This window comes from Ovis aries, chromosome 3 (genome assembly GCF_016772045.2).
Source record: "Ovis aries strain OAR_USU_Benz2616 breed Rambouillet chromosome 3, ARS-UI_Ramb_v3.0, whole genome shotgun sequence".
Taxonomy (NCBI): Eukaryota; Metazoa; Chordata; class Mammalia; order Artiodactyla; family Bovidae; genus Ovis; species Ovis aries.
The window spans coordinates 5452855-5468866 of NC_056056.1; the positions used below are offsets into that span (position 1 = coordinate 5452855).

Consider the following 16012-nt stretch of genomic DNA (forward strand, 5'->3'; position numbering starts at 1 on the left):
AGCCCAGGGAGCCCCGGCTTGGGAAGGGGCATGCTTCCGACTTGACCGGCCTGCAAGGGTGGCCCTGCGCGCCCCGTGGTGGGGAGGGCCCGGAGGGAGTCTAACCAAGAAGGGGCGCCGGCGGCGAGGAGGTGGGGGCAGTGCCAGGACCCAAAAGTCCACGAGGCCCACTGCAGTGCCAGGCGGTGGCCTCCCCCTCCCCGACCCCGCCTCCGGGCGGCGAGGTGTCGGCGGAGATGTCACGGGCGGCGATTGTTCGCTGGTGCGCGCGGTCGTGCGGCAGCCACTGACGGGGCGGGCGGGTGTTGGGGGGTGGCCGCCGCCTCCGGGGAGACCGCCCAGAGGTGCGCGGTCAGCTCCGCAGCCCGCGCGCCCCGCGCGTCCCTCGCAGCAAAGTTCGGCTCAACTTTGAGGCGGGCCTTGACGCCCAGTCCCTTCCACCTTCCCCTCCAGGTCCTCGGCGGCCGCGGCGAACCAGGCGGCGGCCCGAGCGCAGCCCCGGGGCCCCCCGCACGGCGGCGGCGGCGGCGGGCGGCGACAGCGACAGCGGCGAGGGGACGCAGCGCGCCCGCGTGGGGGCGTCGGCCCGCGCCCGCGAGTGGGCGCCGACGGGGACCCCGCGGGCGGCCCGCGCCGGGCGCTCGCCCTCCTGGAAGCCCCGGAGGGCCCCCGGACCTCGGCCGGCTGAACAGAAACTGCTCTCCCATTGATTCTACCGGGCCTGGGCGAGCGGCCGGGTGCGTGTGCCCGAGCGCGTGCGGAAGGCAGAAGGGCAGGAAGTCGGTCTCCGGCAGGCAGCCGGGGTGGCGGCACCGCGCAGGGGACGCAGCCTTCCTTATTTATGTGTCTGCCGGCGCTTGCCTTCTTCGCCCGAAGACTTCAGGGAGCGTCTCGGAGCTGCGTTCCCCGCGTGTGAGGCACGGGAAGGGCTGGATGTCTGAACAACATGCTTATCCATTAACCTCCAAACTTTCCTTTTTTTAACCCAAAGAATATCGGTGATTTTTGTTCACTGCTCGCAGAAGAAGAGAGAACCCAGGGCCCTTGAAATGCAGCAAAATCCTTATTTATAAAGTGGCCCTGCGGTAGTGATATGTGAACCCCCTGGACTCAGTGAATCTTCTATCCTATGGATATCGGTCTTGGGATTTGAGATTGAAGAGCTGTACTACTGTCTGCGCTGGGTCCGGCGGCCTCCATCCTGTCCATGCCCAGCTTCCCCTGGGACTGCTGGTCCTCCCTGGAGATCAGAGTGGTCCTGTGTGCCATGGGCTGCATTCAGAGCATCGGAGGCAAAGCCAGAGTCTTCCGGGAAGGCATCACGGTGATCGATGTGAAGGCCTCTATCGACCCCATCCCCACCAGCATCGATGAGTCCTCCAGCGTGGTGCTCCGCTACCGGACACCCCACTTCCGTGCCTCGGCCCAGGTGGTCATGCCGCCCATCCCCAAGAAGGAGACCTGGATAGTCGGCTGGATTCAGGCATGCAGCCACATGGAGTTCTATAACCAGTATGGGGAGCAGGGCATGTGAGTACTGCTCAAGAGCAAACCTCGGGCAGGGGCCGCTGGGTGAGGGGCGAAGGGGGAAGGCAGGGGCTAGAGAGGGGTCTCTCCAGGGCCAGAGGGAAGTGTAAGTGCTCTTTGAGTCCTCCTCGGCCAGGTGACCTAGAGGGCTTGCCTGTTGATTCAGATCGGGGTCACAGCTCTAGGACCTTCCCTCCCACTGTCCCTGGCCCCCCCAGGGTTCCCATCTCCCTCCCCACAAGATGCCCAGGAAGCAGAGGGACACTCCACCGGGCGCCTCTTTGGCAAAGCAGGTGTGCTGTCCCGGGTCACTGGAGGGGCCGGGGCTTGGCCCGGCTCAGGCCTCCGCCAGCCCACGTGGTCGTAGTAGGCACTCAGGGAAGGAGAGACGGGTCTCCACAGCCTCCAGCGTTAGCGTGCAGGGCTCTGTGTTGGGCCTGATCTTGTCCCCCCACGTTTTCGGAGGCACAGCAAGACCTGGGGGGATGCTCTGCTCTGCTCAGGATGGAGTTTTGTTGGAGAGGGTTTTAGAAACGCGGTTTGCATCTCAGTGCAGTGTTCTCTGTCTCCGGAGGCAGAAGGCCACTTTCTGTGGACCTCCACTGTCCGTGTGCAGAGGGCTCCAGGGGGCCCTAACAGCTGAGAGGAGGCCACAGGCCTCTTCTCTCCAGCCCAGTCTCTAGAATGTCCCCAGGATAATGTAGCATTTGGTGTGGCCTCTTAGGATCCTGGCAGGTGCCCTGATCTTAGAGATGGTCTCCCTGAGTGTGCAAAGAGCAGTGGTAGACAGAGAGGGAAGTGACTTAACTTGAAGGGGTGCCTAAGACAGGGCGATGACAATAGCTGTGTCTGAGCACGAGGAGGCTTCTGAAGGCAGGCAGCCCCCAACTAGACCCTGGGAGTGGGCATGGATGCTCGCCCACAGCGTCTCTCTCAGGATCCACCCCTGCACCACACCTCCCCGGTCCTGTAGCAGACTTGCCCTCGGACTTGAAACTGATTTAAGAACCCCCGGGGCCACCTAAAATTAGAGAGGATGGGGGGGGGAACCGCAAATCCTGTGGCTTCTCCACCTGTGACTCTGATGTTACAAGGGCGACAGGAGGGTCATGGAAAACTGAAAACTAGGTGTAACCCTGGCCACCCCGAGAGGCACGCGGGCCGCATCTGGACACCCCTCGGCTCTCCTCTGTCTCCCTGACAGCTATGCTCCAGGTCTGACTCTCCAAGTGGTTATTAAATCAGGCGGGGTTTTGTGGGGGTGGGCGGGTAGGAGATGGTACTGACTTTCCATTCCAAGAAGGGAAATATTCTTCTTAGTTACTTGGTGTGGACCTTCCCTAAGAAGTCTTAAGCCCAAATATTCTCAGGCTTTGCAGGGCATCTGGGACAACTGGCAAGACACAAAGGTTTTTCTAGGCTTTTAGGCTAAGCTTGTTTTCTTCCTGAGAAAGAATAGGGAAGTCAGAGGGTCCTTCTGAACTTGGAAAGTTCCGTCCTCCTCCTGTGAGCGCCAGGAAGAGGAAAGTTGGGGAGGGTTAAAGGGACTGAGTTTTGCTATGTGGTGGGGAGGGAGCAGTCCTGGCTCGGAGCCTCGGTTTCCCCACCTGTGAGTCGTCAAGGCCTTGGGCTACCTGGAGCATGGATGTGGCTCCAGGTCTGTTCGGGCACTACGGCTGGAGGCAGGCCTGCATCGGGAGACCTGAGCTGACCTTGCTCTGTCTGTGCCAGTCCTTGGTTCCTGGTTAGAGGAACCCAGTGCACACCTAGACTGCAGTCAAGCAGACCTGGGCGCCAGTCCAGGCTCTGTCAGTTTCCAGGGTGTGACCTTAGCCACTCTGACCCTCGGTTTCCTCATCTGCAAATCCAGGCCAGTCATAGGCCTTGCAGCATGGGCTTATTGAATTACGGGAGATGACATTGGTCAAGCTGTCGGCCCTGCGCCAAGCCCACAGTAAATACTTACTGCAGGTGACTGTTGTCTGTAATGCTGTTGTTACTGTAATGATCCTCCTGTCAGACAGGGAGTGGGTGATAGGACCTGTAAAAAGAATGGCTGAATTCAGACAGATGTAAATTACTCCTTGTGCTGAATTTTCTCCCTGGCCCAGGTCTTCCTCTTTCACACAGAGCCTATTCCCTGACTTAAGAATTCAACAGTTAACAGTGTAAGTCATGCGTGATTTTTCAAGTGGCTGAAGGCCGTTTTCCATGTTCTGTATGTGTTTCCTTTTGTTCTCTCCCCTTCTTGGATCACGCCTCCGCGCAGGGACCCCTGTGTCCCATGGACCTCCTTCTCCAGGGTCCACTGAGGTCCCAGTGGAGATGGGACCAGCCCCGGAGAAAGAGCAGAGTTGGAGGCTCCCTGGAGGGGCAGGAGGGACTGGGCATTAATGAGTTCAGTCTCTTGGGTCAGGATGACCCCAGTGCTGGCTCTGGGGCCTCGGCAAGTTGCCTCTTGGATTAGGCTTTGCCATCTGTGGATGGGGAGTTAGAAGTGCCTGTAGGCTGCTGGGAGGATTCGAGAAGAAGACAGCTGTAGGTGACTGCCCTGTGGCTGAAATGCACAGTTGGAAACTGCTTGATTATTAATCAACAAAACTGTACTAAGAAACTGAATTATCAAGTAGATGGTTCCTCTGGCTGGTGGGGAGGCTCTGGCCTCCAGAAAAAGCCTGGACAGCTATGCCTGCTTGAATGCCAATGGAAGCATTTTTTTTTTTTTTTTTTTTTGCTACACAGCATATGGGATCTTCGTTCCCCAACCAGGGAATGAACCCACGTCCCGTATATTGGAAGCTCAGGGTCTTAACCACTGGACTGCCAGGGAAGTCCCAGATGGAAGCATTTTGATGGGATGAAAAGACTTCCCTATCCCAAACCTCCTGTGATAACGAGGCTTCTTCACTTTTTTAAGCCCCGTGATGTGAAGGAAAGTCAAGGGTGGTGAGAGGTGGGGTGACCGGTGGCCTCAGGCTGCCCGGAGCTGTCCCTTAACTTTGCTGGGACTGGGGCTGTCCTGTGCATTGCAGGAGATTGAGCAGTGTCCCTGGTCTCTACCCACTTGATGCCAGTAGCCTCCCTCCCCCAATCCTAACAGCCAAAAATGTCTCCAGACACTGCCCGATGTCCCCAGGAGGGGTAAAAAGTCACCCCTGACTGAGAACTGCTGGGCTAGACCCAGGCAATTTGAAGCCTTAAAATGAAGCCCCCCCCACCCCCGGGCTTTAAAGGCCCGGGGAGTGTGGATGGCCAGGTGGCAAAGGTTAGGTTAGGATTTCTGTTCTTGTATTAAAAATATTAATTCCAAATACTTAACCAAAACCCGTAATACCCCCAAACATTATCCCTGCTTGAAATTAATCTCTAATCCAGGAGAACCCTTTTGAATGACATTGTGGGTTGGAAATGTTTGCAGTGGAACAATGCCACACTCCAAACCCCAGTAATGCCCCAGCTTAAAGACAAGAGCTAGAAAATGGTGAGTTTCTTGTGCCAGCTTGAGAGGATTCTATATCGTTTGGGGTTCAGCCCACATTGCTTTAAAGGCTACCCCCCCAAAAAAAAAAAAAAAACTGTTGGAGACGCCTGCCTCCACAGTCCCGTCCTCCGCAATCCTCAGCCGCCACCTGTCAGCTGGCACAATCTTCCAAGTGACAAGTCCCAATTTCTCCCTTGTGTGTGGGACGCTTCACGTTATCCCTAATTTGCCCTCCCGCTGGAGCCCCCAGGGAATCTGGCCCACGGCCAAAGTCAAAGTCAAGGCCGGCTCTGGCTCCAGGTTTTGCCAAAGGGCAGGCTTGAGGTGAGGGGAGGAGAACAGCTCAAGACGTGGGGGTCTCTCTGGATTGACAGTGCCACCTGCCCATGCCCTTGTCCAGCAGGACGTGGCCCCCCAGCTCCACCATCCACAGGTACGGCCAGCTTGGGCCAGGTTCCCAGCCTTTATGAGCCTCACTGTTCCCATCTGTGAAATAGGGTTGTTGAGGGACTAAATGAGATAGTGCCTGATGAGGACTCAGCACAGTGCCTGTGTATACGAAACACTGGTTGCATAGTTGCTATTCCTACCATAACCAGCATTCATTCATCGGCAATTACACAGCGCTCGGCCAGGGATCAGCACCAAGTGCTGTGTTAGAGTCGTTGCTCTTCTTCTTTTGGGTTGGGTTTCCCATACCCGCCTAGAGCAGGGGAGTCTCTGGCGTCGAGACCTCTCAGGGTTTTTGCAGCCGGACCTGCGATGACTTGAGCTGTCACAGGATGGTGAGGCCAGTGGGAAAGGGCCGGGCAGGGGTGGAGGGGCTTCTGCCTGGCTCCCCGGTCTCTCTCTGGCCTCCCAGGGACTCCAAGAGGTCCTCACTGATGCTGAGGCCGGGGGCCGCTGAGACCCGAGGCCACTTGTCTGAGAAGGCTTGCTCTGCTCCAGCAGGTCTGGGGCCGGGTCAGGAGGCATGGCCTGGTGACCACGTGGCCTCTTCCTGCAGCCCGGGCCTGCCCAGGGGGCCGGGCAGAACAATTGGGGACGGTACTTCCTCTCTGCACCCGGAAGGCGGCCTCCCCCATCTGTGGGGCCCTGGTGGAGGCCGGAGAGGGAAGTCCTCGTTTCCAGGCTTTGGGGTGGGAGGAAGTTGGGGGCAGGGGTACTGCCCGGCCCCAAAAGAACTGCCCTGGACTGGCCCCTGCCTGGCGATCGTGCCCACCCTCGCCTTCTGAGGGCGGAAAAGAGAAGCTGGCATCTCCCGGGCCATGCGGGGAGACACCGGCCGCCGCCATGATCAGGGGAGTGGCAAATGAAACGGGGAGATGCTTTTTTCTTCTTTCCGCTGATAGGATCTGGGTTAGAAATGGAAAGGGTCAGTAATGCCTGGTGCGGGGGGTACAACGTGGGCAGCTTCTGAAAGATGAGCTTTCAGAATTACAAGTACATGGGACCTTCAACTCTGGCACTGTTATTCGGGATTTTCGTGGTGTGGAAATGCCTGAACGGACTTTTTGGCCAACCCAGTAGTTCTGGCGTCTGTCTTAACAGAAACTGAGCCCCTGGCCTGGCGCCTGGCAGGTAGTAAGCACATAAAAAAGTCTACTGAACAAATGAGTCAGTGAATACATGAATGGAAGGAGCGGGGCAGAATGGATGTGTTTGCGGGCAGAAACTCCAGCCCCGGCCATCGTGGCAAAGAGCCACGAACACCCCCAGTGTCCTGTCTCCAGGGCCGAGTATGGCGAGGCTGCTACATAGGACGAGGAGGGGCTCAAATTAAGATTCTGTCACTAAAAACTGAGCATATACTGGGTATGTGCAGGGAGAAAGCTTCAGAAGGATGTTCACCAGAGTGGGATGTGGTGAGTAACCTCAGCGAGGAGGGGGGCGGCCCGGAAGGCAGGACTCGCGTTTCTCACTTTAGGTTCTTCTCTATGGCTTGCTTTCTAAAAACAAAACAAAAGCACAGCTTTTGAAACTGAAAACTAAAACAGGTGCTGTCGGGCCCTTTCTGCCACGTGTCAGGCCCTGGAACTGTGGCCTGGGCAAGAGGGAGTGGTGAGGTGGGAGGAAACAGAGGCCACAGGAGGGTCACAGCTTTGGCCTCTGGGCACCTCTGGTTTCCTTCCCTGTCTACCCACAGGCCTTTGAGCAGAGCCAACTTCGGGCTGGTGGCTGGGCCTGGGACCCTGAGTCATAGGGTGACTCTCCCCAGCCTCTGTGGGCACCCTTTGGCACAGCCTCAACCCCTTCTCTGGCCTGCAGGGAAGGCCTTTTGTAACCCCTTCAGACTCACTCTCCGTCAGTCACACTGCTCGGAGCGTCTGCACGCTGCAACTGTGTGTGCACGCATGCAGGCGTGCACCTGGGGGCCCTCAGCTTCGCCTGCATCTGACTTTTAGGGCCGTGGGGAGGGGGGTCACAGCAGATTTAAAGGGGTTGGAGGAAGGAAGCGTGCCATCCGTTTTGTGTTTTTAAAGACCACTTGTGTTTCAGGGAGGAGAGCTTGGCCGAGGGCAGGAGGAGACCTGGGAGAGGTGAAGGGTCGTGGCCAGGGACGAGGCAGGGGGGTGCGGGAGGCAGTCTGGAGGTGAGAAAGGGGGAGTCAGGGATGGATTAGGGCATCCAGAGGGTGCAGGGCCCCCGACATCGCCGATGACCGGGTCGCCATGGTGGGGTGGCCAGCGCCCGTGGGGGGTCCCTGCAGATGTTTGTTGAGTGGCTTTGGATGGCGCTGCAGAAGGAGCGGGGTTTGAGGGGAACTCAGGAGTCTGGCTCAAATGTGCTGCCAGCGGGCCCCAGAAAGCATCTGCGGTCCGGCTGGAAGCCTGGACTTGCCTGCCGTCCTCTGCTTTCCCACACCTCCGGAATGAGGGTAGGAGAGTGACGGGAAGCGGGCCAGTTTCCTGGGCGTGGGCACGGTGGGGTCTTGTGCTCTGAAGGGCCCCCGGCCTGGTGCCAGGCCCCACGGTCACCACGTGGCAGTTCTTAACTTTTGAACAACTTTCTCACTTCGCGCCGGTGCCACACTTCCTGTGGCCACTGTTGCCCTGAAGACCAGTGCAGGCCGGCGAGCAAAGGGGAGAGGACACGGGGGAGACCATGTCCCCTGCTCCCCTGTGGGAGGCCTGATAGGACTGCCCTGGGGTCTGGACAGGAGGTGCTGGGGCAGAAATGGGCGGTTGCTTGTGTTCACCAATACCCCTCCTCTACCTAGATCTGGTGGTGCCTGGGCATCCGTGTGGACCCGAGAGCCTTGCCCAGACCTTTCAGTGACATCTATAGCTGTACTGCCTTCAACTTGCAAACTAGCAGGCTTAGGGTGCGCAGGGAGCGGAAAATCGAGGGTCTGCCTTGAAGCCCGATGTCCCTGCAGAACAAACAGGAAGTCTTTGAGGCAGGAACTGTATGGAATTATTCCTTTCAGAGCCCAGATAATCTGGAAACATAAATGAGGTCAGAAGGCCTCAGGTCACATCGGGGCTGGCAAATCCATTAGTGTGAGAGGCACGGCTCCCAAAGATGTTCTCCAGGAGTTTCCACGTTTTGCTGTTTATCGCGTACCAGGTGGTACGTGTCGACAGGTTTAATCATCACAGAAACCTGGAAGGTGGGTGTGATTACCACGGTGGACCAGTGTGGAGCTGACATGTGTGACTTGACCAGAGCTTGTAGCCAGGGGGATACTGGCCCCGGGTTGGCCCGCATCCATCAGCTACTGTGTCCTTACCCACGCCCCCTCGTACCGCCTCGACTCAGAGACTGGACCAAGGGGACCGCAGCTAGCTCAGCTGGCCTGTGATGATGTGAAAACAGACGCCCTTGGCCCTGGTTCTGAGTAATACGCCACGTGAAACAGGGCTGTGTGCTCGCTCACGAGGACTGTCACCGTCTATGACTGAGCCAGTGCCTGGGCATTTGTGGGGGCTGGTAGGGGAAAGGGAACCTGAAGCTTTGGGGTCAAGAGGCTGAGACACAGAGTGCGGGGGCCATGCGGGTACCAAGCCCCACTCCCCCAAACAAGCCAGCTCTTAGGAAGTGAAAGGGGGCCTTTGGCGAGATGGCTTTCTGCCTTAAAAAAAAACCAAAACAAAACAATTTTTAAGAGTGAAACACCGTGAGAAGGTAGAGTGGGTGCCTTCCAGGAGGCTGGAGGCAGGTGGGACACAGGCTTCTGAGAAATTCAGGACAGGGACCCTGACCCCCTTCTCTGGTCCATGGCAGCCATCCCCTGGGACAGCTGAGTCTCCAGGTTCACAACTGTGACCTCCTCCCTTGGAGTCTGATGAGCTCAGGGCCCCAGGCTGGAGATGGCCAACGAGACAGGTGTTACACTAATTTGTGACCTTTTTAATGAAGCAAACAGAAAAATTAGCAAAATCACATTCCTAATTATCTCTCCAGTAGTGACCACATTTACTAACTGCTAACATTAAATGGTGCATCTCAGGAATGCATTTTTAATTATGATTAAGTTATACAATGGCACCCCACTCCAGTACTCTTGCCTGGAAAATCCCATGGACGGAGGAGCCTGGTAGGCTGTAGTCCATGGGGTTGCTAAGAGTCGGACACGACTGAGCGACTTCACTTTCACTTTTCACTTTCCTGCATTGGAGAAGGAAATGGCAACCCACTCCATTGTTCTTGCCTGGAGAATCCCAAGGACGGCAGAGTCTGGTGGGCTGCCGTCTATGGGGTCACACAGAGTTGGACACGACTGAAGTGACTTAGCAGCAGCAGCAGCAGCATACATGGGCTTCCCTGGTGGGTCAGTGGTAAAGAATCTGCTCCACCTGGGGCAGAGCCCCAGCTTTGATCCCTGTGGGAAGATCCCCTGGAGGAGGAAATGGCAACCCACTCCAGTATTCTTGCTTGGAAATTCCCATGGACAGAGGAGCCTGGCAGCCTGCAGTCCATGGGATCGCAAAGAATCAGACACGACCGAGCGTCTAAACAAAACAACAAAGATATACATAAAATTTATCATCTGAACCATTTTTAAGTTCAAGGGTATTAAAAACATCCACACTGTTGTACGTCTATTTCCAGAAATTGTTCATCTTCCCCAACTGAGATTGCACCCATGGGACCCTGGCTGCCCGTGCCCCTCCCCCAGCCCCCGGCAACCACATCCTGCCTTCTGTCTCTCTGAGTCTGAGTCCTCGAGGGGCCTCATATATGTGGAATCATACAGTGTTTGTCCTTTCCTCTGACTTGTTTCACTTCGCATAATGTCTTCAGGGTTCATCCATGTTGTAGCGTGTGTCAGAATTTCCTTTTTAAGGGTGAATAATATTCCATTGTAATGGACAGACCGCTTTGTCCATCGTCCAGTGATGGACACTTGGGTTGCTTCCACATTTGGGCTATTGTGAACAGTGCTGCCATGAATAAAAATGCATCTTGTAATATATATTCTGGAGAGAACTGCTAGTGTACACAGGTATGCAGAATTCTGGGGGCAAAGCAGCCCGAGCTTTGGTGTGGCAGGTGCCTAGGTCTCACTGCTCAGCGGAATTATCTGAGGAAAAAGACCCCACCCACAGCTTTCCTTACTTTATCTGCCTAGTGGGGTGGAGGTGATTGTTGATGAGTCTCTCAGGGGTGGGTTCCCTGGATGCTGCTGTCCAGCCACACGTGTCCTCAGAGTGACTTGGGACAGGCCAGTGTCCTCTTCTGTCTGAGAGCTATTATTATAGCAATAGCCATGGCGGCAAGAGCCAGCAGACACCAGTCGCTGGCCTTTGTCCTGTGCCCTGCCCTGGGCTGGCACGTTCCTGCCTGAATCCTTCCGTGACCCCAGGTGGGACAAGGTGATGAGTCTGGGGCCCAGGGGGTATAGGGACTTTGCTCAGGGTGTTACACCAGTGAGAGGGTGGCTGAGACTTTGAGCAAGTCTAGTAAGTTTCCTGAGTCTGAACTCCACAGACAGCTCAGCCACCTTCTTCCACCCCAGGAAGACTGAGCCCCCTGAAAACAAGACGGCTGACCCAAGTACCGCTGGTACTCAGCTGGGCCTGAAGCTGCAACTGCAGGTTCCCCGGCACCTGCAGCAAGGCCAGGAGGCACTGATTATATAGCTGGCCTGGAGGCAGGGACTGAGTGTGGTGTTTTGAGATGAGCTGGTTAGGTTTTCTTGGTTCTGCTGCTCCAAAGACGGGCTGACTGGGTGGGTGGGAGCAATTCAGGCCATACTGTGCTGCTTCTTCTAGGCTGGCATGAGCAGAAAGAAGGGGGTACTACCTATGATGCTGGCCATGCTGGGCAGGGGTCCAGGGAGCCCAGACTCACACGTAGTGGAGGAGACGTGGAGGGGAGGGGACAGAGTCTGAGCGAGGGCTCTGGGCACTGGTTCCTGTGTCTCTGGCCCGGGTGCTAACACCGAAGCTCAGGGAGCGCAGGCATTTGACCTAGGTCACGTGCTGGTCAGTGGAGGGACTGGAATCACTCTTAGAAGTACCGACCTCACGACCACTGGGCCCTGAAGCTTCCTGTCAGCCCCTAAAGCAAGAGAAAGAAACTCCCTGCACCCTGCACTCCATGCAGGGTGCCCTGATGTGCTGTGTCCAGGAGAGGCCCCTAGACCCCCAGCCTCTCGCAGTCAGCGGCCTCTGCCCTCACTGAAATCACAGGGCTGCATGCAGCTGATCCACCAGCCACCAGGACCCGGGGTAGGGGGCACAGCGCATGTCAGGGTTCCCCATTACTGTGAGCTGCCCCCAGGCCCCCCCCGGGACACATCCCCTTGAGGCTAGGGGCAGCCGGGGCTTCCCAAAGTCCAGCCTCTGTCTAGAGTGGTTTCCGTGGGGGGGGAGACCAATCTGAGATGATGCAAGAGAACAGGATGTGGCTTTTGGGGGGGGTGCCAGGTCTAGGGGAGCCCCGATTCCCCAACCTGATGCTGGGTTGTCTGTTTCCTATGGGCCCACCCCCTCAACCAGCTGCTGCACAACCCCCCCGCCCCCCAAGAGGTGAGCAGCCAGGACAAAGGGAAGCAGACCAGCCTGTGGTTGGCTGGCTGGCTGGTGATGTAAACTGCCTTCCCATCCTCAGGTCCAGCTGGGAGCTCCCAGACCTCCAGGAAGGCAAGATTGAGGCCATCAGCGACTCGGACGGGGTGAACTACCCGTGGTACGGCAACACCACAGAGACCTGCACCATCGTGGGCCCCACCAAGAGAAACTCCAAGTTTATCATCAGCATGAACGATAACTTCTACCCCAGCGTCACGTGGGCCGTGCCCGTCAGCGAGAGCAACGTGGCCAAACTGACCAACATCTACCGGGACCAGAGCTTCATCACGTGGCTGGTGGCCACCAACACCTCGACCAACGACATGATCGTCCTGCAGACGCTGCACTGGCGCATGCAGCTGAGCATCGAGGTGAACCCCGCCCGGCCCCTGGGCCAGCGCGCCCGGCTCCGGGAGCCCATCGCCCAGGACCAGCCCAAAATCCTGAGCAAGAACGAGCCCATCCCGCCCAGCGCCCTGGTCAAGCCCAACGCCAACGACGCTCAGGTCCTCATGTGGCGGCCCAAGTTTGGGCCGCCGCTGGTGGTGATCCCGCCCAAGCACCGGTAGCGGCCGGGGGCGCCCGCGGGGCGACACCCGGATGAGGACACCGCTCAAGCGACCCCCCACACGGACTCTGTGGTCATTCAGCGAAATACAACCTTTCTACCTTCTCCGGCGGGGCGGATCTCACTGTGCGAATGCCCCTGGGATGGCCCCTCCCCACCCCGCCCTGCCCCCGCCCTTCTGGAACCTGCTTTCCTGGGGGAGGGGGGAGACCCAGGCAGGACCGACCCCCCAACATGCACCCTCAGTGTCACCCTGGGTCTCCTTTCCTCTCCTTGCAAGTTCATTCATTTGCAACAGACACCCTGAAACAACTGCTTTTTCTGTTCTTTTTTTTTTTTTTAATCCCTCTTTACGAGGTTCAGGGTCTGAGGAGGAGCTGGTGATGAGCCTGGTGGGTGCGGTGGGCCCCTCCAGGGGAAAGACCCCCCTCCCGCCCCCACCCTATCCTCCTTCACGCGGCCTTATGTAGACTTGCTTTGCCAAACTTTTGCCTTAAGCTGATTTTAAAGGAAAAAAAAAAAAAAACCCAGAACAAAGAAAGCAGGATCTCTTTTCTATTGGACTTTGTATCTTCTGCCAGAGGCGAGGGAGGAGGGGATGGGGAAAGGGAGAGACTCCCCCAAGCCCCTCCTCCTGGGTATTGCCCAGGTGGTCGGGGGTGCAGAGGTAGATCTGAGACCAGCTGCCCATTCTTTCGTTTTAGCTGAGCCGAAACCACAGACCGATTCTGCCCCCGAAGTCCCTTCTCTCTGCCCCAGGTAGAACCCCATCCCCGACCCCCTGCCTGCACAGAGGGCTCTGAGCTCTGAGCCGGGGGCGTCTCACCTCTCTCCTCTGTAGCCAGAACTTGGCCTTGGGTGGGGCTAGGAGGAGAGAGGGCGGGTCCTGTGAGTTGCAGGTAAGAACTGGGGGAATTTCCAGCACCTTGGTCCTTGGATGGGTCTGTTGGCACATCTCAGCTTTTCTGTTTCCATCCACACTGGTCCCCAATGCCTGGAGGGGGCCAGCCACCCTACCCAGCTGTAGTTCAGAGATAAGAGGGCCTGCACCTCCCTGCAGCATCTTCTCAGGGGACGCTTCTACCAGGTACTCTGGGGGAGGGCTGCAGACAGGCTCTGGGCACTGCAGTGCTGGAGGTGGGGGCACCCACAGATGGGCATTCCTGGGTCTGGGAAGGCAGAAGGCAGACCCCCCCCACCGCCCCTGCTGCCTGTCCACACAGAAGGGAACGAGGGCCCCCGTAGCTGGGGGATCGAAGTGGGCCTGGGCCCTCTGGAGCCCCAGGACCTGGCCCTGAGTGACGCCAAGCTTTTTTTTAAGCAACGTCTGCTGCTTGCAGGAGCTGAGGGGACACCCAGCTGAAGCCCCCTTCCTCCAAGCTTGCCAGACCCACAGCAACGTCACCTGGGTCCCTCATTCTAATGGATCGTAATCAAGCACAGAAAACTGTCAGATGAGGGAAATGAGGCATTTCTGCTACAGATGAGCCACTTGGAGGAGCCCCAGTGACTGTGGGAGGGCATGGGTCACCGAGTCCTCCTCCTGCTCCTTTATCCGCGGGATACTGCGTTTATTCAAGGGGTGCTTTACTGTCCAGCCATCTCCCGAGCCCGCTGCCAATGGGAGGTGAGCAGCTCTCCTGGAACCACTGGACGGGGGAGAGCTTGGTGTGGCTGGCGGCCCACCTGGTGCTCGGGGACCCCTGTCAGGCCCCGGGGTTGGGGGGTGGTGGGGGGAAACGGCCAGCTTCCCTTGGTGTGTTTGGAGGGAGGCCTGCCACCCAGAGAGGCCACAGACTCCAGCGAGGGGGATACGAGGCCCCCCCCCCGCTCTGGGGACAAGCTGTGGAGGCGCCGGGGTGGCAAAGTCCGGCTGCCGGGGATGGGACCTGGCCTCTAGGCGGCTAGGCCCTTCTCTGCACTCAGGTCTTTCTTGCACTAAAAAGGAGAGAGGGCTCTGGGCGAGGGGTCAGGAACCACAGCGCCGCTTCTCGGCTGGGCCCTCGCTGAGGAGTTCTGACTGGGGGAGGGGTGGTCTGAGCTGCTGGGGGCAGAGTCTCCCAGGCCCACTCCCCCTGAGAGGGAGCAGGGTCCTCCCGGAGGCCGTCACTGCTCCGGCTGCCTCCACGCCGCCTCCATGCCTACCGCATGCCTGGGCTCCCAGTCAGCTTGCTGCCTGGCTCACCCCCAACCCGCATCTTCTACCCCTCGCCCCTTTCTCTCTACCCCTCCTGGCCTTTCTAAAGACAGGGCTGGGAAGACCCTGGGGAGGCTGGAGGTCCGGCTAAGGATGCTCCGCTTAGCCTGGGCCTGGTCCCTCAGCCTCTCAGGTCAGGAGCACAGACCCAGGCTTCTCAGCTGGGCTCCCCGCCCCAGTCCCTCCGGTGTCCCCACTCCCCGGTGTGGACACACTCCTTCAGCAATAAGGGCCGTCCGCGGTCTGGAGAGTACTGTGAACGCAAAGCAGTGCACTCACCAGGAGGCACAAGACTCTCGAAAAAAAAATGTACCGTGAACCTTTTTAAAACAACAGCAACAAATACTCACAAAGAGAAATAAAATGGAATTTTAAAGCAGGCCTGGCTAGGATCTGGATGTTTCTGAAGCGATGGGTTCATTGGCAAGGGGGCGGGATGGTGTTGATGGCTCTGTATTTCCAGCCTCGGGCGTGAATGTGTTTGGGAGTGGGTATATGGCTGGAGCCTGGGGGTTCTGGTGCTAAGGGCCTGGGACGAGAACCCAGGAGGAGACAGGTCACTTTGCCAACGCATCTTCTGCGGTCCACAGCCCGGGGACCTTGGTTCCTCACCCACAGCGCCCCCGGCTTGGGGCAAGAGATAGATAGGGAGCTAGGACTTGGGGGCAGCTTGGTTTTCTGGCAAACAGTAGAAAGTGTGTGACAGGAGGGTTGGTGTGTGGACTGGGTCCTTACCCACAGATTTGCAAACCCATCTTCACGTGGAGACACAGCTGCTAAGTCAAGGTCAACCAAGGACAGGGCCCTGCACCCTGCCCACACTTGCAGCTCCTGAAAGGGGCTGTGTGGGGCCAGAGCACTGATCCTAAATACCATCTTCTATCAGAACTTTCTATGGAAGGATGGGAGCTGGGCCAGCCCAGAAGTCCTGGAGTGGGAGTGGGCTCTACCCATGGGCCATGGACTCAAGGTCATTGTCGAACACCCCATTCCACTTGGGTTCTGGGTGTTAACTCACTGAACCCTCTCTACACCCCAGGTGTTATCTTGGTCCTTATTTCACAGATGGGGAAACTGAGGGAGAATGCAAGTGGATAAGCTGCCCAAGACCACGCATCTGGGGAGAAGCAGAGCCAGAGTTTGAACCCCACCCCAAACCTTCTGCTGTGTGCTCTCAACCTCCGTGCGTCACTGTGGGGCACACATTTGGTGCCCAATAA

The 16012-nt window shown here is 57.7% G+C and overlaps 1 protein-coding gene across 4 annotated transcripts; it reads left to right on the forward strand.

Moving 5' to 3' along the window:
• The first annotated feature begins 250 nt into the window (after window positions 1–250).
• FAM78A (family with sequence similarity 78 member A) lies at window positions 251–15171 on the forward strand. Of its 4 annotated transcripts, XM_060413761.1 has the most exons (3): window positions 251–6383; window positions 6834–6873; window positions 12068–15171. In XM_060413761.1, the coding sequence occupies exons 1-3, from the start codon at window positions 6302–6304 to the stop codon at window positions 12594–12596; spliced, it is 651 nt and encodes a 216-aa protein (XP_060269744.1). In that variant the 5' UTR covers window positions 251–6301; the 3' UTR covers window positions 12597–15171. The 4 variants fall into 4 exon arrangements, with proteins under 4 accessions (XP_060269744.1, XP_014949614.2, XP_060269745.1 ...); XM_015094128.4 differs by lacking the exon at window positions 6834–6873 and having other exon boundaries at window positions 251–1530; XM_060413762.1 differs by lacking the exon at window positions 6834–6873 and having other exon boundaries at window positions 6274–6383.
• The last annotated feature ends 841 nt before the right edge of the window (window positions 15172–16012 follow it).

Excerpts from the sequence above, each read along its gene's own strand:
- FAM78A (XM_015094128.4), top strand. The coding sequence starts at position 1,208 with ATGCCCAGCTTCCCCTGGGACTGCTGGTCCTCCCTGGAGATCAGAGTG. Across the intron at positions 1,531-12,067 it reads CAGTATGGGGAGCAGGGCAT|GTCCAGCTGGGAGCTCCCAG; the intron begins GTGAGTACTGCT and ends TCCCATCCTCAG.